Genomic DNA, 26,753 nt, shown 5'->3' on the forward strand with positions numbered 1-26,753 from the left:
ATTGTTGTACAATGGTACTTCTGTTTGTTTGCACTGACATCTAGCTGAAATCTTACTTTTTTACAGGTAAAAACTTTAATTCAGCTTTGCTGTTAATTCTAGTGTCACATTTGTCAAAAAACCAAAGCAGTGGAACAAGGCTCAGTCTACATCATCTGTTAATAACAAAGATACTTGGAGCCATACTATGCTGTACTTTGACCACTGTATTAAAATGGGAAGCTGGTGTTGCAAATATGACTCTTCTGAGTACAACTGAGCAGAAGTTATATATTTCAATTAAAAATACCTTGTGTAAAAATAAAATATGTATACTATATATACACACACACTCAGCGTATTTTGAAAGTAAAATAGTAGAAGGAGATTTAACACATCTTTGAAAAGTTCCACTTGCTATGTGTCTTGGTACACTAAGCCTAAACAGGAATTACCCTCACTTTTAACCAACCAAGTTTTTAAGGAGGATTTAATGAAGTTAAGCTTTGAGAAGTTCTATTTTGAACATAACTGTCTTTTGTAAGCAGCTTCGTCCAATGCTTGTTTGAAGGTCAACTGAAAAAGTTTAATTTCAGATTAAAAAAGGAGATTTGGAATGAAGATGTATTTTTCTGCTGTAGCTTGCTCAAGGAATGTTTTGTGTTTATTTGAAAGTAAAATGTAGTGATTGTTCTGGGTACTGGCAAAGAATGTGAATAAGCAGTTACTTGTGTGATTTTACCTACTTGTAAGGAATATGTGGTGAAATAGAAGTTGAGAAGATACATGTGTGCATATATGTATTTTTACACTTACATTAACAGAAAAGATTCTGAAATCATGGGTGACCTTGTAACTATTAAGTGAAGTACCTGTTTTGAAAGGAGAACCACATTTCAACATAGTAAAAGGTTCTGGATATGCAGGGCAGTGGCGTTAGTAAGGGAGAGGGTATAAACGTGTAAACAGAGGAAAAAGAATGATTTTCTGTTATCTTAATTTCTGTTAAGTTTTGGCATGTCTAATTACGTAAGTAGTGGCTAGTAGTATGTTCCTACAGGCAATGTTCTCAAGCAGGAAAAAGCACTAACATGCTTTGCCAAGAGGATTGGATTGCCTTCCATCCTTATCTCATCCATACGTGTGCGGATGTACCGTGTGTTGTTAGACTTGCAGAATGTGTCATCGGTGATTGTAGTAATGTTGTTGTACTGCAAAACAAAACATTTTTGTATTAATAAATACACACACATATATACACACCCCCATATATGTTGAAGAATTTTCAAACTTTAATTTTAATCCTCTTACCCTCCCATTTTGTTGTCATTGGCCTTGATTAGTGTGTACTATAGATATGTAGGAATCAAGTCTCTTCAAACCAGTCAATGAGCTGATAAGCAGTTCGGGGTGGTTGTTGATAAGAGATTATTGCTTATTTTTCACATTTCCTGTGCTTGATATACCGAAACTAATGAGAAATTCTTGCATGGTAATTGCTAGCAAGCAACTTCTGAACACGGAGTAGTTTTGGCCATCCAGACTAGCGGTAAATTTTTTTATTTGGAGGAGCATTAGACAACTGTAGCACAACTGCAGTGTGAGCTGTTTTAAAAGACAGTGGGTTTGGTTTGAAGTATGTCACTAATGAGGCTCTTGGTAATAGAATGTTAAGGAAATACTTCAAAAATACCTGAAGGTGAAGAATACGCAGGCTTTCCGGTAAGTTAAGGGGAACAGATTCCAGTGCGTTATGTCCTAAGTAGAGGTAGGCCAAATTTGTCAGCTTCTATTAGAGAGAGAGATTGTTAATGCTGATACTGCTTACTTGAGGTTGAGTAACTTGTGCCTGTCACAAGACATCAGTATTTTTTTCTGATCGCACAGAAAGTGTGTAAAGTGATCTAACATGAAACCTTCTTTTGCTGTGAATGTTTAATTCTATTGTATCAAGAAACTCGTAGAACAGGCCTTCTATGTTTTGGAAATTTCAGGGTCAGCTTACTGGTTATAAGACTTGAGACCACTCTAAAGCCGTTTCCTTGTTTCTCAGAACTGTATTTGAGACACTGATCTTGAATTGAGTTTTTCTTTGCATGTGAGAGAGAAAAGAAGTAGGTAAGATATTTCGTAGAAGATTTTTTTGTATGAATGAAATGAGAGAGTGAGTTTGCAAGGGACTGTTGTTCCAGAGTGCCTTAAAAGCAACCCAAAAGCTGGAAAGCATCTTTGTCATAGATTGTTTCTTAGATTACAAAAATACAGAAAATTCGTTTGGTGGTATACTGGATAGTCTGGCTACTAAGTTTATTTACTTTGGTTACTTAAAGTATTGTCTTTTACTTACCTTGAAAGCATTTGCTTTGATTCCTCTGCTCTTGATTCTGTTTTGATTTGCATTAAATGTTGTTAGTTTGGGAGGTAGAACAGGAAGTTTTATAAGTCGATTTTCAGCAAGAGAAAGTTCTTCCAATAACAGAAGCTTTGAAAAGGCTCCATCTTCTATTTCTTCTATCCTATTTCCACTAAAATCAATTCTTCTCAAGGTAGCTTTACACAAAAGAAATGAAAATCTAAATGTTGAGTTTATAATTAGGTGGCATGTGAAATGGGTATAGTTTTATATGTTAAATGTTACACTGTTGGCTGCACCATCCTAATTGTGATCTACAAAAGTAAATACTATTAAAATATGAATAAAATCCACATTTGGATTTCCTCATGGTCTTAAATTTTTTAAAAAACTATTAATAAGGAAAATACTCTGGATTTTTTTTTTTTTTTTTTCTTATGGGCAACATGGTTTCAGATATTCATGGAGTTTGTCATGTTGTAGAGCATGATAGCTGGGAGAGATGTCCCTGGAGCATTTGAAGGAAAAATGATACCTGTTCACTTAAGACTGGATAGGATGCAGAGTTAAATTTTATTTTTAGTGATCTGCTCTTTCCCCAATTATGTGGGAATATTAAGATGGATACATGAGCCAAAACGGGTTTCCCTATTACCTTCATAGTTCCTGTTCTAATAGCAACATTGAATTAAGTAACACACATAATGAAATCTAACTAAATATAAAATATGTCTTGTTTTGGTAATCTTGGCCTACTATTAAGGGGCAACAAGTTCAAATACGCTATCAGGTAAACCAAAATGAAAATTTGAACATTACTTACTAATGTCAGCAAAATCTGAGACTGCTATCCTTTTTATTTTGTTAAATCGTGCATAAAGGTACGCTGTTTCCTTTGGCAGTGGAGGTACAGCTTCGATGTCTATTTCCTCGCAGTACACTGATCCGCTTAAACACACACAGAGCAGACAAGTAGGTAAATCTGAAAGCAAATTATTTTGAGTAGACAGTTAAAAGTTATTCAACTAACTGAAGCTTGAATATTCAAAATAGATTTTTCTGTAGTGTCTTTTAAGATTTCCCATCCTTAGATTGTTTTTAAAATTCTATTGACATCAAGTTCTGAAAAGACTTAATATTCTGAATGTTTTTGAGTTTTGTATTCTTTTTATTATACATGATTTCCTTATGTATATTTTCTTTTCTTGTCTGAGCATACCTTGAAGTGCTGTTACTCGATCTTCATTCAGTGTCACTTTTTAATTGGCTTGGAGCGTTGTGAATATGACATCTACAACTCTCTGGCCATGTTAAATGTCACCTTTAGAACCATTCTTTTGAAAAGAGAAATCTGTGCAGGAGAAACGTCTGGCAGTGCACACATTGCATTGGAGCATCTTTGGCGGGGTTGTGTATACTCTGGATTACTCTTAGCTATGATTTTGTCTAATCCTTTTTATAAAAACTCCAGCAATTATGATTATGTAAGTACTTTAGGCAATCTGTTCCAGTTTTTCACTGAGTTTCTTACAGCTGTCTTTTTAAGTCGTGAGAGAAGCTCTGTATCTTTTTTATTCAGTTTAAGCCCATTATGGCTTATCCCGTTCCTCATAGACATTAGTAGAGTATTCAGCCTTTCTGCTTTTCATTAATCCTGTATGAGGGCAGTATTAAAATACATAAAATGAATAAGGCTTTCAATCCAGTTTCATGACCACTGTTATCTGATCTACCGAGTTTTCTATATTGTGAGATTTTTGGTTAGCATCCAAACTGCTCTGTCTGTAGTATGGAGAGTAGCATCATACTGCTAGGTAGTTTGTCACTGTGTAGTTGAATAGGATCTTCTGCAACCAGTGAAGAGCTCTAGAAGTAGCCAGTCAATACTGTAGAATAGAGTAATTCTTTTTTTCTTACGGAGGTACTGCATGGACTGGAACGGAGATTTTGAGCTTTAGCTTTGTGAATATTGCCATTTGTTAGACTTTAGAGTTGAGCCCCATTTCCCTTTTTTGATTTAGTGGTTTGCTTGTCATATGCTAGAGCGTAGGAAATGGAAAAGGATTGTGAAACAATATTGTCACTATTTAAAAGCAACAGTTTTTATGCTTGTCTGTGACTAGAAGCTCTGGTGTTCTTACAGATTTGTTCTGCTTTTGGTGGGTGCTTGTTGACAGATGCTGTTTGGCAACAACTAACCTTGATTAAAACTTCGGTGGAGATCGACCCTCCAGTGGTGTTTCTGAATCATCAGTTATTTTTGGAAGTTTAGATCACAGATACACCCAAAATATGTTTGTGTATCTTTGAATGCTCTATTCAGCAGACAAAAACTTTGTTCAAGTTTAGAAATCATTGTGGCCCATTAGGAGAAATCTGGGTGATATACTCAGAGGCTGTAGGGAACTTAGGCTAGTGAAGGATGTTCCTGAGATATTTTAACCATTGACATCCCTGATCATCAGATGTAAACTGTGAGAATATCCAGTTCTTTGAAGAAATCTATTTAAGTAATTTAAGCACATCATGTTTCATCATTACTTGGTTAAACTGGGGAACTTACTGGGGTGTGTATTTTGTTTTTCTTGATTGTTGTCTTTAACTTAGGTACATCTCTACAGCAAATATGGCTGGGTAAGTGTAGAGATTCTTACAAGCTGTGCTTTGTGTATTCGAAGTTTACCTGAGGATCCTTTAAATTTTTTTCAGCCTGTTCCATGAGAAGTTAAAAGGCTCCATCAGAAGTTAAAAGGCTTTCCACAGGAGACATGAAAGATTCATAAAGAAGAGATTAATTCTATATCCATTGTATATTAAATTTGCATGTTAAAACATGTTCTTTTTGGAAAGCTTAAGTATTACAGTATTCATATCAATTAACTTACTTGTATCCTTTGTTGGCGGTACATTGCGTTCGCTCTCATCCCCTTGCAGTCTTAGGGAAGTGTCAAGAGAAACATTTGTTCCGTCCTTTGTGTGAGAGCAAAAGTTATTTTAAAAAACAAACAGCAGGTAAAAATCCGCAAGGATCTGAAATAGAACTTCTTTTAAAAATGACCTTCCTATGACATTCTTCCTTATCATGTTTAATTTTTAAAACTACCTTAGTCATCTAGTGTATAAGAGTATATTATCCTTTTTGTACGTGAGTTATTCACTTTGAAAGCCAAGAAGGGAAGGTGGTGCTGCTAGTGTTCATTAGAAAAGTGAAGGTCTTTAGGAAAGAGCAGTAGACACAAAATAAAAATAGAGACAAAATATAGACTATGTGGTGGGGAAAGAATATGTAAGCAATGGGTGTCTACAAAAAAATGGAGTTCTGAAGATAGATTTTGCACATCATGCAAAATTTGATAGGATTCTTGTGAAGATAAGTTGCATTTTCTGTTTTACCCAAATAATCTCAGTAAAATAACATTTCCTTGCATTTGAAGTTATTCAGAATTCCCTGTTGAGATAGTCATTGCATCTTTTCAATTGCAGGATAACTTAGTTTATAACGTGTTCCTTTCAAGTGTTGGCTGAAATGTAGCGATTCATTTCCATTAACTGCACTTAAGTCTTGTTTAAGACCTGGGCTGCTAACAGATAGGGCCTTTTGTGATGCAGGAAATGATAGTCAGCTTTTCATTCAATACAGTAGGAATTTTTGAGAATTACACACTATTTCTAGAATTATAATATACATGCAGTGGTTATACTATGATTTGCATGTATTAAAGTTAAGGGTTTTTTTAGGTTGACTGTGGCAATTGTTCTTGGCTAGCATAATTTGTTGTCTTTTTTGAAGGGGAATATTCGTAGGACAGAATAAGACATGCATTTTGGTCTGTGTGACTATTGAAAACACACAGAAAAGTACATATTGGGTGTGGGAGATCTTTTTCTTTAAAGATGCTTAAGGATCAGGCTGTGGCGGGAGTACAGTCAGCTGTTGAAGAGAGATGCACTGCCAATGCTCAGAAGTGGACCGATTTTTAATTTTTTTTTTTTTTTTTTAAATTCCCCACACCCCTTCTTCAGGCATGTAGCACACAGGTAGTTCATCTACAAGAGCAATGTGAAAATAACACTATCTGTCAAGTTACTTTTGATACTAACTTTGCTGTATTTGGTTGCTTGCATGTACTTTACTGTGTGAATTTTTGTATACTGTAAAATAAAATGTTCAAGCTTGACATAAAGCCCAAGAAACAAATATCTTGGCCAGCCACTGTCACTTTGACCCTTTTTTAGCCTGTGAATCGTCAGTCCCTTGGCTCTTCCCTGCATCTGTCTATGCAGGCTATGGCTCTTTTTTGCCTCTAGTTTGGGATAGGTTGGTTTGCTCTAGTGAGACTTTTATACCCAAGTTAGAATGCTGCCAACGGTTTAGCAGTTGTAGCATGAAACTTCTGTGTAGGGTGAGAGCTTTTGCAGTGTTTGGTGCAGAGAAGCTGGGGGGGGGGGGGGGGGAGCAGGGGGAGGACCTGAACAGTTAGACTCCAACAGGCTGCAAATCTTACAGAAGATTTCTGCAAGAATGTTTAGCTTGCATAGGTATGTTGATTAGGCATATGAAGACATGGTCCTTGACTGAGGTATCCATGCCAGTAGAGACTTCTGTGTAGGTGAACTTACAATAGAACAACTGCACTTCTGTTGTTGTAGTTTGTTTGGCTTGTAAGGGACGTTTTTATTATGCTTGTAGGAAAAACATGTTTGCTGACATAGCATTATCTACCAGGTGTAGTTTTCTAGTACAGTATCCTATTTGAGGTGTGATCTATGAAAGAGCATGCATGCGAGTTCTTTGCAGAATACAGCTTATAAATAATTTCTGCAAGTGGTAAATGTCAACAAAATTAAAACTGATTGTTTGCAGAATACTGTTAAATCTACAAAATTAATCAACAGATTCCTCCCCCTGCCCTCCCAAAAAAAGGTAGTATAAATAACCAATATATTGGAAGTATTTCCTGGTCAGCTATAAAAAATCCTAGCTGTGGAATATCAGCGCAGAAGGTTGGATTACAACCACAGGAAGTTAATTACTTGCATATGTAGGGAATGCACTGAAGGAATATTGGCTTGCTTACATACTTAAATGCCACCTGCCTCTTGCACTTTACAGACATGAATTACCCTTACAAAACCACATTAATATTTTGCATCTAAATACTTTAACCATCTTAAAACTTATGCAAAGTAATTGATTCATCTTTATAACACACAAAGGTCTATAAAGCTGATAGCATGTATTCAATGGAATTAATTAGTCCAGATATGAGACAGCATCTAACTGGATGGTTCTGTTCTGTTGTGGAAATTAAGATTTCATGTTTTTAAAGTTCTAATATTTTATTCAAGACTAGGGTGGCTGTGGTTTCAAATAATAATCGTTGTAATAAATTTTGTTTGGCTGACCTTTTCCTTAGTAGTAAAGTTCACTTCATTTTGTTGATCTCTAACACAAACAGATTTCTTCTGATATTTTCACTAAAAATCTTTTTTCTAACTGTGTTCAAGCACACAGTAAGGAGTTAAATTTGTTGTGTTGTGCAAGATAGATTTCTGACTGGGCATGTTTGAGGAAGTTGTTGGCATGTATTTCAGTTAAAGTTAACACTTGAAATATTCTGGGAGATAGAATTTGTGCAATAAATGAATAGAAGATTTGTTCGTGCATCCCATGATTTAAACTGGGAACACTGGAACTTGTATAGCTGTATTTGTTGCACATAAGGAACTAATTTATTATTTTGCAATGAAAACGTTGTTGGAGAACTGACCCAATGGAAATAATGACCAACTGCATTCCTAGAACTATCCTAAGCAGAACTGTTTGCCTTCTGAAGACCTCTAGATTATAGCGCTGCCAGTACAGACTTTGATTAGTCTGTGGCACATCTGTTGGCACCATTTCCGTGTAGGTATACTCTTTATTGTTGTTTTTACTGAAACAGTAGTGTATTCTTATTAGAATGATTTAGTAATGATTGTAATCTGATGCTGTGCCTAACTAGTTAAAGTTAACATTTTTAGTATTTTTTTTTTTTTTTTTAATTAAAACCTTGCTCAATTTGTGAGCGGATAGCCATCTATTAGTTGAGTCATTTAAATGGTCTCTTTTTCATAGGTTTATGAAAACATGTTACTTCATCACTGTGGCAGATGTCAGATTTAAAAATTCCTTAGACTTTTTTTAATATAAATATGTAGCTGCTGGTTTTAGTCAAATTGTGGAAAGTTGTAATTTAAGTAGGATTGGAAAAATATTAAAAAGCTATACAGAAGTGATTTTTCTAGGTATATGCTGCCATTTTTTACTTATACTAATTATCTTTTGCTGTTGTCTTGTTTATCAGACTTAGGCTATTTTAAGAAGTACAGTTAATATTAATGAAAACTTCCTTGAATTTATTAGTACTTGGTTGTTACCGCTTTGTTTGGATATGCGGTATTTTCCCTGGCAAGCAGCCTTGGAGCAATCGTTGCTTTTCTTCCTGATCAATGTTGTATATCATCCTCTTGATGTGTATCGTTTAGGTCCTGTCAGAGGCAGTCTGAACAGCAGTATGAGGCTTTTGACAGGCCCTGTCAGCTGAAGGTGTTGCACTTCATTTAACTCTCCCCTGGTTTTGCATCTTCTGCTTACATGCCTGGTAATTTAAGCATTTATGTGGAGCACACAGCAAAAACAGTTCAGAATTGACCGTTTGGGGGTGCTGGTGAGTGCCCTGAGCTATAATCTTTATTTCTACCTTTACGACTCTCAAAGCATTAATAATGTAGTTATTAACTAACGCAGGACTGGATGCTCTACAGTAGTTCAGGACTGCTAAAACTGTTGAGTTGCAAAAAAACCCCAAACAACCCACCACTGAAAACCCAAGGCAAAAAACTTGATAGTTTGATAAGTCAAAAGAGAAACTGTAGATTATGCTGGCAGGTTATGTACTCTAAAAAGTACTGTTTTAAGTATTACTTTGATTTTTATATATATATATATATATATATATATATATATATATTCCTAAATAAAACCACCCTCCTTGTTTTTAAACAAATTTACTGTGTTAATACAATGTTACTCGAATTGTTGAGCAAGTGTATCCTGTTCTTGAAACTCATACAATGGTAGGCACATAACTACAGCAGAGGTGAAAATGATGTTTTAGTCTTATTTGTGAAAGCCTGTCTTTTCTGGGTTTCTCAAACTGTAGCAAGTGTAGTATTTTTGTGGTTTTAATTTGAGTGGCTTTCCCTGTAACTGAAACCATTGTATGTTTTGCTATTATTGTAAGACTTTTCCATTAAACTTGCATACATGCATGTAACACCTTATTCATAAAATGCTTAGCAGTTAAAAATATTGAACTGATAATATAAATAAAATACCTTTCTTATATCCTTGGGTTGCATTTCATAATCTTGTTGGATCAGGCTTCCCACGGTAACATCTGTATCATACTCGTAAAACTGGAGTGATTCTTGCTGTATAGGTGGTGCTGAATTTACCAAAGGTGCAAACATGAACAAAAAAAAAGTGGTCTGCAAAGTCTTCATTCTTGCACAAAACAGCGTATCTGGCTTTCACTGAGCTGGTGAAGGTCTGCTTGTGCATTGACTATGGAGAATACTTTCTTTGTGACTGGAAGTGAAAATGCAATCCGTCAAAACAATATTTAAAGCCTAGAGGACTAGTTGGCAGGGGTTTCTAACGCATAAGGAACATGGAACAAATTTTAACTCTTGATATCCTTTAATTAGGCTCTAGCACTGTAAAACTGTTCTTAACGTGAAAAGAAACTGAAAAATAATAAACATTTTCCAACTAAGAAGGAAAACATTATCTTAATTGCATTTGCTTCTTTCCCAATGTGTTGTTTTTATTACTAGCAAGAGGATTGTGTAAAGCATTTTATGAAATGTTTGGCATGTGTGTAGCTGAACTAATTAAAATGAGAGGTTCAAATGCATTTTTCTTGGTTGTCAAAATAATGATTTTCAAACCTAAATGCTCTATAGCAATAATCTCTCGTTGTCTTTGTCTTTACATTTGAAAATAAATGAGAAGATAACTCCCCCTGAATATTTTACAGGTTGTATACTTTTTGGGAAGGGGGAGTAGGCTACAAACATAATCTTTAAAACATTTTAAATGCACACACAATACTTAGAATAGATCTTCACACAGCATTTTTTTTAATGTTTACTGTAAGCGTTTTATTCAAGCTTTAGGTTAATACTTTTAGGAAGAAAGTCCACCTACCGTTTTAGCAGATTCAAAGTTCTTCTGTGATTGTCATGAAACCAGATATCCTTATCTATAGGTTAATCTAAAGTGAATTGATAAATGAGTAAAGTTATGAATGACATCCACATTGTTGAAATGAATACTCTCTCAAAGTTTGACAGTCTTAAAAGGGCTTTCCATGGGGTAAAAAATGCTTTGCCAGCTTTTTTTCCGTAGAGTAAGAGGTAATATCCTGGAGCAGGGGGGTTGTACTTTGAATAATATTTGTAAATGTTAAGTCTGTCTAGCTCATCCCACTTCTGATATTACTTGTAAAAATGCTAGCCTTCTGCTTTCTGGGGATTTACTCTTTATAATTGCTGAGGCTTTTTCTGTAACACAAACTAGATGTCTATAACAAGGCATGTGTTATCCATTTTGTTAAATAGTTTAGCTAAGAGATAAAGCAGCTGTTTTCTGACTGAGACAGCGGTAAAGCCAAAACATACATATACCATATTAGTCACATTTTATAAGTAATAACATGTTTCGTTACAGGTTGTATAGAGAAGTTTCACCTAGCTATGAAATGGAAACTTTTCAGTCTGAAGAGTTCTGGAAACAAACAATACTTTTTAGAAGTACGTGTGTTGAGATTTTCAGACAATTAATTAATGTCTAAATGCTTAATTGAATTACTTGTTAGACAATTTATTGAAAAAATGGTTTCACAATAACTACTTGTTTTGAGTAAAGTTCTGTGTCAGTTCTATAGATAACTTATAAACGCTGTCCAGGTGTAGCATTTTTATCTGAACTACAAGCAGCAGTTTCCTGTATTTCTGATGCATTTCTTCCTCCCCCATCCTTTTCCTTAGTATGTATTTCTGTTAGTACAAATGGGAGCCAGATGACCAACTTGAAAGTTTACAAAGTAGCTTTTTTGAGTCTTTGTGTAGGAATAAGATCTATTTGAATATATTCAGTTTTACCTTTCTCTTTCATTTTCATGTTTCCATACAATTTTGTAAGGATGTGAAATGTAGCTGAAGGTGTAAATGAAGTATAACACCTCTTTATTTCTAGTAGAGGAAATCCAAGTCTGTCAAACAAGGGACACCTGCGCTCTGGATTCTGCTTTTTGAAAAATTTAACTTTAGGGGAAAAGGGTTGCATGCAGATTAGGTGTAAATTTTGTTCCCCAATGTTGCCTTCTGTCAGGTTAGACAATGAAGAATAAAGCTGTTAGGAGAGAAAAAGAGAGATGATGTATGAATGGCAGAGGTAGGAAAGGTATGGGAGGGTGAGACAAAGATTAAGGTAACTCTCTAAACTATAGATGTTACTGATTAAATCCTTTTCCGAATCTGGGAAGGGATCTATTATTTAGTACTGTTTCTAAGTCAAGAGCAGGAAAGCAAAAGATCAAGCTGAAAATATCCTAGAGGAACTGAGGAAAGATTTTGGTTCGCAGGGAGATAAGTGAGTTTTGAGAATTATTTGAACTGGATGATGTCCAGCTCAGTCTATTTATCTTGTACTTGAAGTGGCCTCATATATTCTGCCCTGCTCAGAGCTTTAGTATGACTAGTTCACTTCTGTTCTCACCTTTCTGCTAATACTTAAAAGGTAGATCAAAAAAGAAACAGAAGTTTTCCTTAAAAACTAATCATGCAGCTGCATACTGCAAAAGCTGCCATGAGCAGTTCTTATCCATTGTTTGTTGCCAGAGAAAATGACACCAATTTAAAAGGGAGGGCAATTGTCTCTATTTTCTGTGAGTTTCAGCAAAACCCAGTTCTCATAGGTTAATTCCCTTTTTACCATGTTGGTGTTTAGCACTTTTAACTTAATCCTTACTAGCTTAGTACAAAAATGATAGAGAGCTTTTCTGTACTTTTTAGCCTTGTATGAAATGCTGTAACATGTTTTACAATGGAACTGAGGCTGGTTGCTGATAATTCTCAGTGTCAGACACTTATGTCTTGTTCCTGCTAAATCCCTGCAAGGCACTGAAGAACTGATTGACCTAAAAAGAGCCAGATTACCAGAGGGGTGTAGCCTTTCCTCTCTGTAAGGCTGGTTGGAAATTACTTCTTCAGGGTGCCTGTAGGAATTACATGGAAGCAGGGACTGGCACTGCATATAAAGATTTGTGATTGTGTGATGGGAGGCAGAACACTAGAAAGAAGAGGGAAGAGGAAGGGGAAAAAAAAAAAACAACCAACCTGTGAGGCAGCACTAGGGAGAGTGTTGTAAGGTTGCTATCAATGCGTATTCATTATGAAATAAACCAAAGCTGAGATTTTTTTTTATTATTATTATTTTTTAAATACTGAGGTGTGTTCTATATCTAGGCAAAGAAAGTGTATTTTTGCAGCTGCTTAAAGATTTGGCTCTCATCATGTATCGTGGTCTCTAAAGTACAATATTGGCAAGTTCTCTAGTTTCTGGGTTTTATTGTTTTTAAGTGTTCTTGGAAGAAAGTATGGATTATTGCTTAGCTTACTTATGCCTGATGAACGTTGGGAATCACTTGCACAGAATGTTAGTGTCTTCTCTTGGGGAGAAATAGGTCTGTGACAGAACAAGATGGGGACAAATTAGGAAAGCTTTTAAAGACTTCTGGGCATTTAATAGACCTAGACACAATGCTGGATTTTTTTTGTATGTGATTTTTTTTCTCCATGTGGAAGGTAACATGTTCAATATTCCTTAGCATGTCCTTTGCATGAAGTGTGATTACACGCTATACAATGTTGACCAGCTGCTCTGCATTGGAATAATTATAATAGAAAAGGTTTTATAGAGTAAAAGGTAGTTATTGAACCAGCCTGTTAAAGAGAACAAAGACATGAAGTCATGTTAAAATTGAAGTCAATGTTTGTCTTTTATTTTCTTCTTTTTTAACCTAAAATAAATAACTTAAGCATTCTGGGTTATTCTCTACATAATTTTCTTTTTCTAAAATGCCTGCCTTTTCTGCTTGATTGTTTGTGTGGCTTGATTAATTTTACCTTCTGAAACAGTTTTTGTCTCTTCGATGATGCTGCTGCATGTATGTGTGATGTGGAATGTCTCTGTGACTCCTGCATTCTCCTGTGCTTTTTGTTGAGGTCCTGATACAGGGATGTAAAAATAGTTTTAAGGCAGTTTAATGTCTGTGCTTATGCCAGGGCTGCCTTCATTCTGCGAACAAAAAGCCAGAGTACTCAAAAGGGAGGAAGCAGTCTCCTGGTTTGTTCTTGAGCAATGAATAGATATTGGACTGGAGGTGATGCTATAGAAGAGTGGTTGTGTAATATTAAGCAAAGTGCATTCTAATTCAGCATCCTTGAGGGATGGAGGAGGGTTTGGAGGTAGTATTAAATGTAAAATAAGCTGTTGTTACATCTTACAGAGAAAACTTAGAACATTCCTAAAGATTCAGAATGACCAAAAAAGTACTGGAGAAGAAATAGTTATGTGCAAACATGTCCAGTATTTTTATGAAAAGCTGCAACTATTTCCAAGGCTGAGTTAAATTGTTTAGGTCACTGTTAGGGCCACCAGCTGCAAAATAGAGACAGCTGAGAAATGACCTAGTGATTGTGTGAGCATCCTTCCATATGTTTCTGATTTATAATCAGAATTTTTTAAAGCTAAAGACATTACCTTTATTCCTTGCATTTCTGGAAAAGAAACAGACTCCTTGTATCAGTTGCAGTGTTATAAATGAATAAAGCACATTTTAAAAATCATGCACAATAGTAAACAGAAATCAAACTAGAGTTAGCAAATACAAATGGTTACTAGAGTGATAGTACTGTCTGCTATTTACCCAGACCTCTCTGCTGAACATGTGTTCTCTTGAACTTTGCCTATATGTCATGTTATATCCTGAATCAAAAGCCAACCTACATAAATTTATTAAATTTTCTTAGAATTCATTCCTGAATTGACATTACTTCTTTCTAATAATACCGTTGTTTGAGAGCCATTGCTATGTCTACTAGAGTCAGGGCTCCAAGATTCATTGACCTTGTATGTATTTTACTTCTATGTTCCTGTCATCTGTTCCTTACATTATTCATTGTGTCTACTTTACTGTCTGTGTTTATGGATGATCTTCATATTTATCTATTTAGTGTTGTGCTTTATAGTAGGGGAAGGTTGATTTTTTTTAAAAAAAAAATTATTTATTTATTTTTCTGTAAATGACAAACTTGTGCAATGAATTATGAGATTAAGGTGGGTTTTTTCCTTTTAAATTAGGTTGTTAGAAGTGTAAATTTTGGACAAAATAAAAACATTTATATTTTTGACAAAATTTTAAAATGTTATGTGATAAATATGTGTGTTTGTGGAGTTCCATAAATTCCAATAGTGTATACTCAATTTGGTTTTTAGCTGAAAAGTTCGTACTCTTGCAGTAGTATTGGCAAATGATTGTGAAATTTTTTTCAGTGTGTAGGTTTCCTTGTTTAAAAAAATAGTATGTTCTCCTGTTGTGTTTTTCAGATAGGAAATTCCTATGTTTATTGCTTGCAATGATCAGTTTGGGAAACAAAGAAGGAAATTGATTCATCTTGTAACAGTGGAATGTGAATACGTTAAAAGGAGTCAGAGAACTTGAAATGTAAACCATCTGTTTTCTATAAAGGAGTTTCTTTCCGAACCCATGTAACTTTTATTATCAGAATACTGAAGTAAATATCACAAAAATTAAGCCTTGTAAGTATTGAATACCATCAACAACAAAAAAATTGAAAAAGGCAAAATATATTCCCACTGTTTTGAGGCTAAAGAAAGAAATGTAGACAGTTGGATTAAACTACTGTTATTTCTCTTTGTTTTGATTTTTACTATAACTGCTTGTGGTATAGATTTTGTGGAATAAAAAAAATCCATTTGTCAGTTTTGTAATTTTGAGAGCTTTAATTTTATGGATTAAATTTTAGTCATCACTGAATGATTTCCAGAAATCTGTGAGGCTTTTCCCCTGTAGGTTTACATGGGTATCAAAATGTTCTACAGTGTGCTAATACAACCTTGCCAATTATTATGCACTCTGGATAACGCTGATAATATTTAGCTTAGAGTTCAAGAAGGTTCCATCGTTATTTACACAGATAAACCATGTTTTCCAAGCCTTTCCAGAATGGTTTGTCCAAAGCTGAAAGTAGAACTGAGATTTCCTTTTTCTCAGTTGCTGCGTTTCTGGTTATGTTTCTGTTAGTGTTTTAATTAGGATCAGAAGTGCATTTTTGAAACAAATCTGCTAATAACCCCAGCTTCACGTTGATACACATCACAGCGCTCTTTGAAGTATGTGGACTATTCTCTTTGGCTGTAACAAACCAGAAGATGGATGTATGTAGGGGTGCACCTGATGTGCTGCAGCTGCTCATGCATTTTAATTGGTGGCTACGGCTAGTCTGGCTCCTCTCCCTCAAAAAACATAGGGTCTTACGGCCTTGTCACAAGTGTTTTGCTCTACTGATCCACCCTGGTGCTTCACCTTAATTGCTAATGCAGAAACAATGTTGCAAACCAGATCAGGCTTTGTTTCTGTATTTACTGACTGCTGTAAATAAACTAATGAAGCTGTTTGATCCTTGCTCAGTGTTGCTGTTACTGATAAAATAGGTAGCATTTTAATGCGTGTTTAGTTCTTAGTTTGTGAATGTATTTCCTGCTTAAAAAAGCTATATAATATTCTGAAAATAAATACCAGAGCAAACATGAAGCAAATATGTTAACAAAATCTATGTGGTTATGTAGTGGTATAATTTGATTTATACAAAGTTCCACACTTACATGTCTAGGCTGCTTTGTGAACCTGAGTCAGTATAGGTGTCTGTCTGCTACAGAACACTGCAGAGCATTGTAGACATGCTGTTCCCACATTTAATGAGCTACAATATGCCTTGGCATATAACCATAGTTGGTAGTGCATAAAGAAAAAGTTTTAAATTCAAATATATCAAGGCAATAAGCATATACTAGTACTGAAGAGCAATACCAGCATGTTACCACAGTCAAGGATAGTGAGAACATAGAACTGTGTGTGGAATTCAAATTAAAGGTTAGGGTACAATATCCTGTCTCCAACAATGGCCATAAGCAGATGCGTTGGGAAGACTGAGAATAGGACAAACATGTATGATTCCTGTCTCTAAATATTCTTCCATTCTCCATTATTTTCAGCTCAGCACTTTTCTACCTACTGTGCTTTATCTGTTTAACAGCCTATAATGGATCTCTTTTTCAAGAAATACAGTTACTTACCCAATCTTCCTTTGAAACCATATATGAAATTGCTGCTGCATCCACTGTGTTCTTGAGCATGCAGTTTAATGAGCTGACTACTCATTGCTTACAAACTTTTGTTGTTTGTCTAGCTTGTACCTGGTACATACTAGCTTCTTTTGATGGCTCCTTGCTCTTCTGCTGGAGCAGTTGATTCCTGGACCAGTGCTGTTTATGCAACTCATAATTATGTGGGTATCTGCTATATGTCCCCTTAGCAATCTCTTTTTCTGAACTGGTGAGTTCTAGACTACTCAGTGGTGCTGTTATAGAAGCCTTTCCTTACCTTTGGTGACCTTATTACCTTTCTTCGATCCTTTTCTAATTATGGCATATGTAGAGATTATAGCTACCTGAAGGGCTCGGAAATCAATAGTGTGTTTAATGTCTGGGTAAGCCACAGGTTTATAGAGGCATAACTATGTCTTCTGTTTTCTGTTTCTCTCTAGTTACTCTGTACATTTCCTTTTTACTGCGACTGGGTATTAAGCCACTCTTTTCATTGAACTGCCTATTTTCACATTAGAGCCTTGCTCCTGAGTGGTGGTGAGGTTGTGCTTTGTTAGTTTTTATGTGAAGCTAGTATCATCTTTTCCATGGCTATCACTTTTCATTTAACAGTGTTGAATTTCATTGGCTATTTTAGCACACTGAGATCCTTTTGAAGTCATTCTTCAGTGGCTCTTAGCAATTCTTATTGTCATCTCACTTCTCAGTCCGATTTGTATATCTTTTGCAAGTGTATTAAATTGAATAAATTCCAGCACAGACCCTTTGCAAAACTCCCACCAGTGGGCTCCCTCCACAGCAAGAACTGACCATTTATTCTTATGCTGTTTCTTATATTTTATTTTACTTTGTCCATGCTGTCACCTCTGTGGCAGCTTAATTTCCTCAAAAATCTTTCAGAAATTTTTATGGGCTGTTTGGACAAAGATCTCCTTTTTCCACATCTTTCATGATTCCTTCAAAAAACTACAAGAGATTTGCAAGGTAAAAACATCATGGCTTTTGCAGAAGCCATGCCCAGTCTTACCAGAGCAAATTGTATTTATCTAGCTATCCATTAATTCTGTACTTTATTATAACTTCTCATTTCTCCAATACAGACATAAGGTTGGCAAGTCTTTATTTCCTGATCACCATAAAATATTTTTTAAAGAATAGCATTGTAGTTGCCACAGAGGAGGTACAATAATGGTAACTCAATGAAAAGTAAGTTATGATGGTTCTGCTTGTAATAAAATTCTCATGTTCTATCTGAATGGGTTTAATGTAATAAGACAGCTCTAAAGTTTTCAATAATTATCAGTTTGATTTGTATATAAAATTTAAGAGGTGTATATAACTAGTTGATAGAGTCAATGTCTTTATGCTTTAAAGCTAAGCTTTGCTTCATATATGTTTTTAAAAAACAAATTTTGTGATTATATAATACTTGTACTATATTTGGATAGTGTTCTTTGAAAGCTGAGAAGCCTTTCAAAAAAGCCCATATTTAGATTTGCATTTTGTGCACTATTCACTTACACTTAAAATTTGAAATAGATGAAAAGTAATAAGGGTGCCCTAAGGTTAATATCCTACATGTTTCTATTGATAAAACTATAAAGCTATATTTGTATTGAAATGTATATGTATATAATTACATAAGTTTTTGATAAGAGTATTTAAATAAAGCAATGAATACATACATAGTATTCCTCCGTCGTGAAGCCAGATATTTGTTATAAATGTTGATGGTTGATAAATGTTAATAAACATTTTTTTAAAAAAGAGGATAAATTCTGCAGAGCTGTAAATTTGTGGGGCAACCATAAAATACTTTGCCATGAATATTATATGTGTTCAGAAAGTAGATAAGAAAAAGGGGAAGGAGAGAAAGAATAGATTTCTTGAGTTAGTTGACCTGAGACCCACAACTTATAATGATATAATAAATTTTGTATCCACAGATTTTTACAACCAGTTGTTCTTAAAGACTATATATGTTCTTGAAGGTTATATTCATGGGCTTATAAGGAATTTCTTTCCATTAAAAAAAAAGAAGTTTCATGAAGTATTTTAATTTTATTAATATTTTAGTTGTTGCATAAGAAACCAAAATATAGTAAGGTGGGTGTCAAAAAATAAGTGAAATTATAAGAGAAAAAACAAGTCTGTCTGAAACTTTTAAGAAATTCTAATATGAACTTGCTTGCTTAATATTATATAGCCTTTTCAGTTTTCCTACACTTAAAGTATAATGTAAAAATGGTAGCGTGGTGTATGGCTTCATTTCTTGCATTCATTTGTTTTTCTTGTTGAAGGTGATTCTTCCTCATTGCTGACAACGATTTTTCAGGAAAGAAAGTCCTGAGAATTAAAGAAATTAAGTAAAACAAAAGCAGTAAAATGCCCTATAGTATTATCTAACACTGTAGTTATTTAAATATGTTTCTAGGCATAAGACATAATAAAAAACTGCATAGCTCAAATAGCATATTGCTTAAAGCAAATTTTTTTCTACTTTGAAGCAGAATATAGCTGATTGGTATTAATTTTGCAGAAGGATGGTCTATATTAAAAATTTAAAACCCCTGGAATGCTACTATTTATACTTGTTCTACTTGATGAACAATTCTAATGAAACGATTACATACGTTTTTAGGTGCCTCCTAAAATAATATGGAATAAAGCATAGGTAAAATGTAAATACTGAGCTTCAGTTGTATTAATGCACAACCTTTTCCCTAGATCCTAAGAACTTTGACAAAAGGTTGTTTATTGCCTATATTACTAATCAGCTAATATCACCTTTGAAAGAATTGTGATGCTAGAGGTACAAGCTGAGAAGTAAATATTGTAGTGTACCTTGGCAGGACACTGCAAAAATAATATGAGGAAGATTTGAAACTCAAGGTTTGATTTTTCCTGTCCAATTAGAAATTGGAAGAAGGAACTATCTGTATTTCTGGAAGATGTGGAGGAACCTTGTGGAAGTATTTTTGTGATCTTACCCTCCTATTGTTTTCTCTAGTGTGTCTGTTTTCTACTGTTGTCAGTAGGATGCATAGCTGGATGGATTTTTGACCTTATCCACTTGTCCCTATTGAGCATGACATTGATTTGTATTATTTTCATTTTGCAAGCTGGATCACTTGAGAACATAGAAGCTTTTTCAGGTCAATTTTGTTCAGTTTAGGCTGCCCACCCAAGGATGAGTCCATCATCAAGCCAGATTATATATCAGACTGCTCTGTAATGCTGAGGTGAGAGTGCTCTTTGCTCCTAGTATTATGTTTTTTACTACAGCAATAATAGGACATTTACATACACTAAAATCCTATCTCTACTTTATAAACATATCTTAAATATTCTGAACTATCCAGCCATTCTACAATGGATGTGAATACCCAACAATGAGGGAAAAGTTTCCATGTATACTCGTTAACAATTACTACTTCACTGAAAGTAAGGATGAAAGTAATTGTCTTCTGCTTCATGATCTTCTTCAGTTTCATGATCATGTGTTTCATGATTATCTTCTGCTTCATCATATTCTTCTGGTGTTAAAAATCGTCGAAACACTGATATTCTTAGCTGAGTTGACTTGTTGACTTTAACTTTTTGTTCACCGTAATAAATGGCTCGAATGTGAGGGAAGCAAAAGAATGCATATGTGCTTATTGGAACTGTGAGCTTATTTTGATCCACCCGTATATAGGTTAATTGATTGGTGTTCATTGGATCAATAGATGGACACATCAAAGTAACATTTATGACTGTAAGAGAGAAAAAAATATTAATTAAAATACAGAAAAAAATTATATCTAAGACCTATTGCAAAAGGGAAGCATGTTTTGAAACTTAAAACGGAAAATATTTTGCAGTGCACAGTATTAATATAATCCATCCCTCTGTTTTAAATTGGTTTTGTAAATTACAGAGATAATAATTTTGGTGTTTGCAAAATATAAGGGAAAGAAAAAAATAAATTACTACCACTACAATTTGTAATTACTATTCTGTGTTTTCATAATTCCTTTCCTTTGTATGTTTTTATCAATTGCTGAACTAGAAGCAATTTTCATAAAGGTTTTAGCTTGTTATATAAAAAATTGGTATTAACTTTTGCCAGAAATTGCAAATTAGGGGTAAGGTGCAAAATTAAAATCCTTCCTAATTTCACCGGTTTGGTCCCAACTAAGGGGATGAATATGATGAGAGGCCAGATCATCAACATCCATATTATTTTAATCCAAACACCCAATGTGTTTGCACTACATCTTGAAGAAGACGGATATGATATTCTTCCTGCACTGTAAGCTGGTCAAAACCTACATATATAGCTGCATTTGCTCCTGAGAAGTACGGTGTGTATGACCTCTGGGCTAGTGCCATGTTAACGAGTTAGTTCAGAATACCAGTAGCTCAAGCTCACCTCTCTGCAAAGAACATCAGAGTACCTCTTGGACAACATGCAAATTTGAATGACTACTGAATTCTGTGCTTGGTTTATATATGACCTAACCAAGAAGCTGTAAGGTGACAGGTCCTCAAAACCAAGGACACAGCAAACAAGATGTTTCTGATAGTTTTTTGATGTGGGCTGAAAGTTCTTAGTTTTGGACAGTGAGGAAAATATGCTGAACTTGCCCCCCTCCCACAACCAATGCAAAAATCCACTGATTTGCTTTTAAAGAATTGCAACCATCAACATACTTTCAATGTCATTGTCTTCAATATACAAATGCTGCAAACTTCTTGGAATGTAGAACACTTGTTTCAATTTGTTATGACCAAGATTAAGTTCTAGAAGGTTGGGTAGGTTAAAGGTGTTGCGTGGAATGTTCTGCAGGTTATTGTGGGACATTCTTAGAGCAATGATTTTTGGAAGTCTGTTGAAATAGTTTTCTGGAATATAAGAAATTGAGTTATTTTCGAGAGAGAGATACATAAGTGATGATGGTAGATCAGGAGGCATAGTCTGTAATTTGTTGTTGCATAAGTTGATCTGCATTAAGTTTTTAATATTTGAAAGGGGTTTTCCTTTAAGTACTGAGTCATCAAGAAAGTTATTGCAAAGGTCGAGCATGGTTATGTTGGTTAATCTTTCCAGTGCATTTCCAGATAACTGAGAAATCTTATTGAAACCAAGGAGGAGTCTCTCTAGAGAGCTAGGGAGCGGGAATGGAAATTCTTCTAATTCGTTATGTTGTAAATGGAGTTGCACTAAGTTTGAAAGTGTGGCAAAAACACCATGGCCAATCAGGTGAAATTTAATTTTGTTGTGGCTGAGGTTAATTTCTCTTAAGAAAGTAGCGTTAGTGAATGATCCTTCAGGCACAGCTTCAATATCATTGTTTTGCAGATAAAGTTGTTGGATGTGACTAGGGATATTTGGTATTGTCTTAAGATTACGGTGATCACAGTACATTGATAACGGAAAAGCTGGTGGACAAAAGCATTCTCTGGCGCACTCAACTGGAAAAGGAAAGCGAAGATCTTCAGCTTGTGTGTTTGGATTAAAATAATATGGATGTTGATGATCTGGCCTCTCATCATATTCATCCTCAAAGTCATAGTCTTCATACTGACAAAAGACCATAGCAGTCCAGAGGAAGGGAATGATTGATAGTTGGTTCATAATCCCCATATTTAAATTTGTATGTTGTATCCTGTTGATGAGAAGGAAAAATAAGTAACAAAGTAAATCACATAAGTTTCAGTTTTAAGAAGAAGGATTATAAATTAATTAGAATAATACATTTTTGGCAACACTGTCAGTGACGTTTTTAGCAAAACCAAGTTTTAATCTGTGTCTTCCAAGAAAACAGCTGTGAACGAATACCATTCCTGAAGAAAATGTGAGTTTTCATGTGTGACTTCAGACAAGAAACAGCTTTTTACCGTGCTGTGCCTGTTATTGAAGGATACCATAACAGTTGGGAGGGTATGTGGAAAACCCAGTCTTCATTTCTTTCTCACTTTAATTTATTACAGAGAAGTTGCAAAAGGACTACATATGTATGTATATATGTTTTTTTAATATATATATATATATATTTATATATAGTGATACCATCTGGGGTTTGTATTGGACATTTGAAGTGTTGCATTCTTTCCAGTGTAATAGGTTAAGCATCAGCCTTACAAGTCAGTTTTACATGGGTGCAAATGGAATTCCTGAGAAACGTTTCTTCCTCAGACCTTTGGAAACACATAGATAGCCTTATTAAAATCTGTCAAGATGAAAACATTTTTTGCAAATGTATTGGGTATTTTCACTATGAACTTGCACTGCACAAAGGGTGTGAGACCAATATCATGGAATCACAGAAGTGTTGTTTGGAAGGGACTTTTGACAATTGTGTAGTCTAGCCTGGTACTCCCAAGTGTTTCAGTCTCCAACAGTATGTTAGATCCTACTAAGCCTAGGCTTTGTCTGGGTAAGCCTTGAAAATCTTCAAGGGGAGAATTCCAGCATCTCTCTAGATAACCCAAGTCAGCACTGTACTACATTCCTTGTGAAGAAATTTTATAGTCTTAGTAAGCATCCAAGCCATGGCTTGTGTCTATTGTTCTTGTTTTTAAACAAAGTTATTGTTTTTAAAAATGTATACCCTCAACTAAGGTGGTAATTGCAGGATTTTTTCTATAACTAGAACAGTGAAGTAGATTACTTTAAAATACTGTATTTTATGTAAAATAGAAATTTAGATTGCGTTGGTGATTAAATGTTCTGTGGCATTTGATGGTGGTGTTCTGTTTTCTGCAAAACATGGCTGACTTAGTACAATGCATTAATGATGATAAAAATTTAATTTTTCTGTTCCCATCATTTAATTAAATCAAATACAATTGAACCATTGTGTACTGCACATCGTGTAAAATCTTCATTGATAAAAGGTTTCCTTTATAGTCTTCCTATGCTTCTGTAATCATATGTTCTTTATAGATGTGAACTAATTTGCCTTCAAAATACCCTTCTGAGGTGAAATACTGATATTGTGAAAGACAAATAATTTTGCATGTCAAATTTCTGATGCTGAAAGCCAGAGTAACATTTTAGAGTGCTTTATGCAGTCAGAGGAACCCTATTATTTGGCAGAATTAGAGCTGTGATTCACATCAAGCTATTCAACTTAAACAACAGATGAGTCAAAATGTAACATTGCAAGTCAAAGCACATAAATCACGGAAAATTTTAAGAGACTTTACTCGGTATCCTATGGGAACCCTGAGACAGAGGAAAGCAGATATTCTCAGGGTTTTTTTGTAATGATATTCATGTTTCTTAATCAGGGGACTCTCTTCTTTGTTTTCTAGATGCTCTTAATATTTATTTTTTTTTGTCAAACACAATTAATCAGTAACAAAGGAGATGACTTACAAATGCTAATTTCTTGTGCTTCATAGTGGTGATTGTTGCCTAACGCATGGGGTATTCTACAAATTAAGTGAGAGAGAGAGAGGATCTCAAGGAAAAAAGTAGTAAAAAAATGGAATGTAATACATCCTTGTAATTATCCTGCACCTGTGTGTAACAATGGCTGGGTGAAATCATTTGTGGTATTGTCTAACTTGCATTTCTAACTTTGTATCATTTGTATTTGAATGCTCCTTTAATGAAGTTTCATAGCTGAGTAAAATCTTAAAAACAGGTTTGAATGGAGTTAGTTGTTTGGAACCCTGCTGTAGGCAGGTCCTCAGCAGAGCCAGGGTCTCCTTATCGCTACAGCTACATCAGATTCTGAGCTCACAATTAAGTAAATAGCAGAAATACATCTACACAAAGAGCAGCTTTTCACTACAAGCATTGTGTAAATGCACTACGCTGATAAACGTTGCAGACATTTGCTGGGTTGAGAAGCGATATTGTGCTTCACGAGGAATTAATTTGTTTTCAGATTTCAGTCAGTGTACATTGGGAGAATACCTTATTACCATATTTCTAACTTCTAGTCAGACCTAGTGGTGTTTACCTATACAAAATCTGTCTCTAAATCCTGTGACTTCATTCTGTTGTTTGTAAACAGATCCTTATATAATCTATCCCTGATGCCTATTGTATATTCTTGGTTTCATTTTGATTCCTGTTACTTCCTCTAAGATTCAGTCTAGAATTTTAGCTTCACCTTCTGGTTCTATTTTCTTAGCACTCCTACCAGATGTCCCAAAATTTCCAATTAATAATTTTCTGTTCTTCCAATTAATAGTTCAGTGCCACAAGTCCTTAGAAAACAGGAGGAACAACTCAGGAAAGTCCTGCTCAGTTTGAGGAATAAGGTTGCTTAGGCCTTCATGCAATTGATCCACTTGCCATGTAGACAATGTGAAGAGAACTGTCATCACTTCAGATGGAACGATAAGTAATAGGTACCAAAGTCTTGCTGATTTTATGGAGAAAGAGGAGCTGGTATTGGGGGGGATATTTTTTTATACCTTGGCTGTAGCTGAGTGCATTTTTAGTAGGATAATGACTATCCTGCCAGGCTTGCAGGTCATGTCTCAAAGCACTGGGATACTAACACTTCTCCACGAAATATTTCTAAGAACGTAACTAGCTTTAAAACAAAGTCTCATGTCAGGTGAAACTTGATAATGGGACATACAAGTCAGATGCACACAATATGATAAACTGCATACTTACAAAGTTGAAAGAAAACAGAAAATCTTAAAAGCATGATTCTCTACCATCTGTAATAAACTCAAAGCTTAGTAACTGTAAGCAGTTTACTAGCTGAAAGTTGAAAATTATGTAACATACGTGAATCACTCTTAACTGCAAAAATAACACAATCGGTTTTATTCCTGCTTACCAAGGAAACTTACTCTTTGGAAGTCTGTGAAGTTCCAAGTTGTAGAGGACAGCAAGTTACTGTGCTGGTGAAATCATCTGAGAAATAGCCTAACACAGCTGGAGGAACAAAATATCTCTCTCTAAGCCATATTTTGTGGTGAGAAGCCTTGTGGGAAGGCAAAGCAAAATAATAGCCTTAGCCCCTCTTCTGATTTGCCGGTGGAAAAAAAAAAAAAGTTGTGCCACATCATCAGTTACTGTAGATGCTGTGTTGTAAGTCTGAAGCGATTTCTTCTTTTGTTAAAATCACTTCAAAATTATTTGCAACATTTTTTCAGTTACCAGTTCCCATTAAAAAAAATTGAGAGGGTAAGACTTAAAAAAAAATTTCAGAGGTCATTGGTTCATAGTGCGATTTCAACTACAACGATTTAGTTATGCAAAAGATTTTTCCTCTGAGGATGAAGTTAAGAAACAGTAAAAAATTAACCTTATCAAGATTTTGGGAAAGCATGTGTGATAGAAATGCACTTGTGAACATCTTCCATTTTATACTTTTTTCCCTCCACAATCCATATTTCCTGTTTCCTTTCTGCAAAGCAGTTGTGCTATAGAGTGCTGTTGGTATGGTGGCGTACTTCTCGGTGTTGTTTTAAAATTGTCATTCAGGATTCACAGTAAGTTTCCAACATATTTTTGTGAAGTTGAATAGAAAGAGCATAAGTCTTCCTATGAAAGAGTCAAGTATGACATGAGATACAAAATGTTTTTCTGAAGAAAAATATTTTTCGTAGCTTTTAAGAGGAACGAAAAAAGGCATGGTTATCTGCTTTTGCTGCTATATGGTACTTAAATAACTGTGATATATGCAATAAATGGAGAAAAAGGACTTTGTTTTTGTTGAAGTGTGATGCTGTTCTGGATTAACTGTGGATTTATCAAAAGCATTTAATTATGCTTTTGGTTTGGTAAAAGAATTGCATTATTTCAAGATCTATTCACAAGTAATAATCCCTTTCTTAAAAAAGCATGAGCGCCTTTGAGGTATCTATCATATTTGACAAAACAATGTAATAATAAGTTTTACTTCTTTTTTTGTCTTTGAGCTTCCTGAAGCTGATGATTTG

The 26,753-nt window shown here is 34.8% G+C and overlaps 3 protein-coding genes across 3 annotated transcripts in view; 1 reads left to right on the forward strand and 2 right to left on the reverse strand.

Annotated features, from left to right (window-relative positions):
* CENPP (centromere protein P) overlaps positions 1-26,753 on the forward strand; it is a 146,901-nt gene that overhangs the window by 16,990 nt on the left and 103,158 nt on the right. The gene's annotated exons all lie outside the window — the stretch shown is intronic.
* On the reverse strand, positions 1,020-9,880 carry OGN (osteoglycin). Its single transcript, XM_086470309.1, has 6 exons — positions 9,713-9,880; positions 5,218-5,302; positions 3,156-3,314; positions 2,327-2,529; positions 1,673-1,768; positions 1,020-1,190 (listed from the first exon to the last, which is right to left on the reverse strand). The coding sequence occupies exons 1-6, from the start codon at positions 9,878-9,880 to the stop codon at positions 1,020-1,022; spliced, it is 882 nt and encodes a 293-aa protein (XP_086326435.1).
* On the reverse strand, positions 20,286-22,479 carry OMD (osteomodulin). Its single transcript, XM_009946370.1, has 2 exons — positions 21,546-22,479; positions 20,286-20,605 (listed from the first exon to the last, which is right to left on the reverse strand). Exons 1-2 carry the CDS (start codon positions 22,477-22,479, stop codon positions 20,286-20,288), a joined length of 1,254 nt encoding a protein of 417 aa, XP_009944672.1.

The sequence above is a fragment of the Leptosomus discolor genome, chromosome 9, assembly GCF_034619465.1.
Source record: "Leptosomus discolor isolate bLepDis1 chromosome 9, bLepDis1.hap2, whole genome shotgun sequence".
In the NCBI taxonomy this organism is placed as follows: Eukaryota; Metazoa; Chordata; class Aves; order Leptosomiformes; family Leptosomidae; genus Leptosomus; species Leptosomus discolor.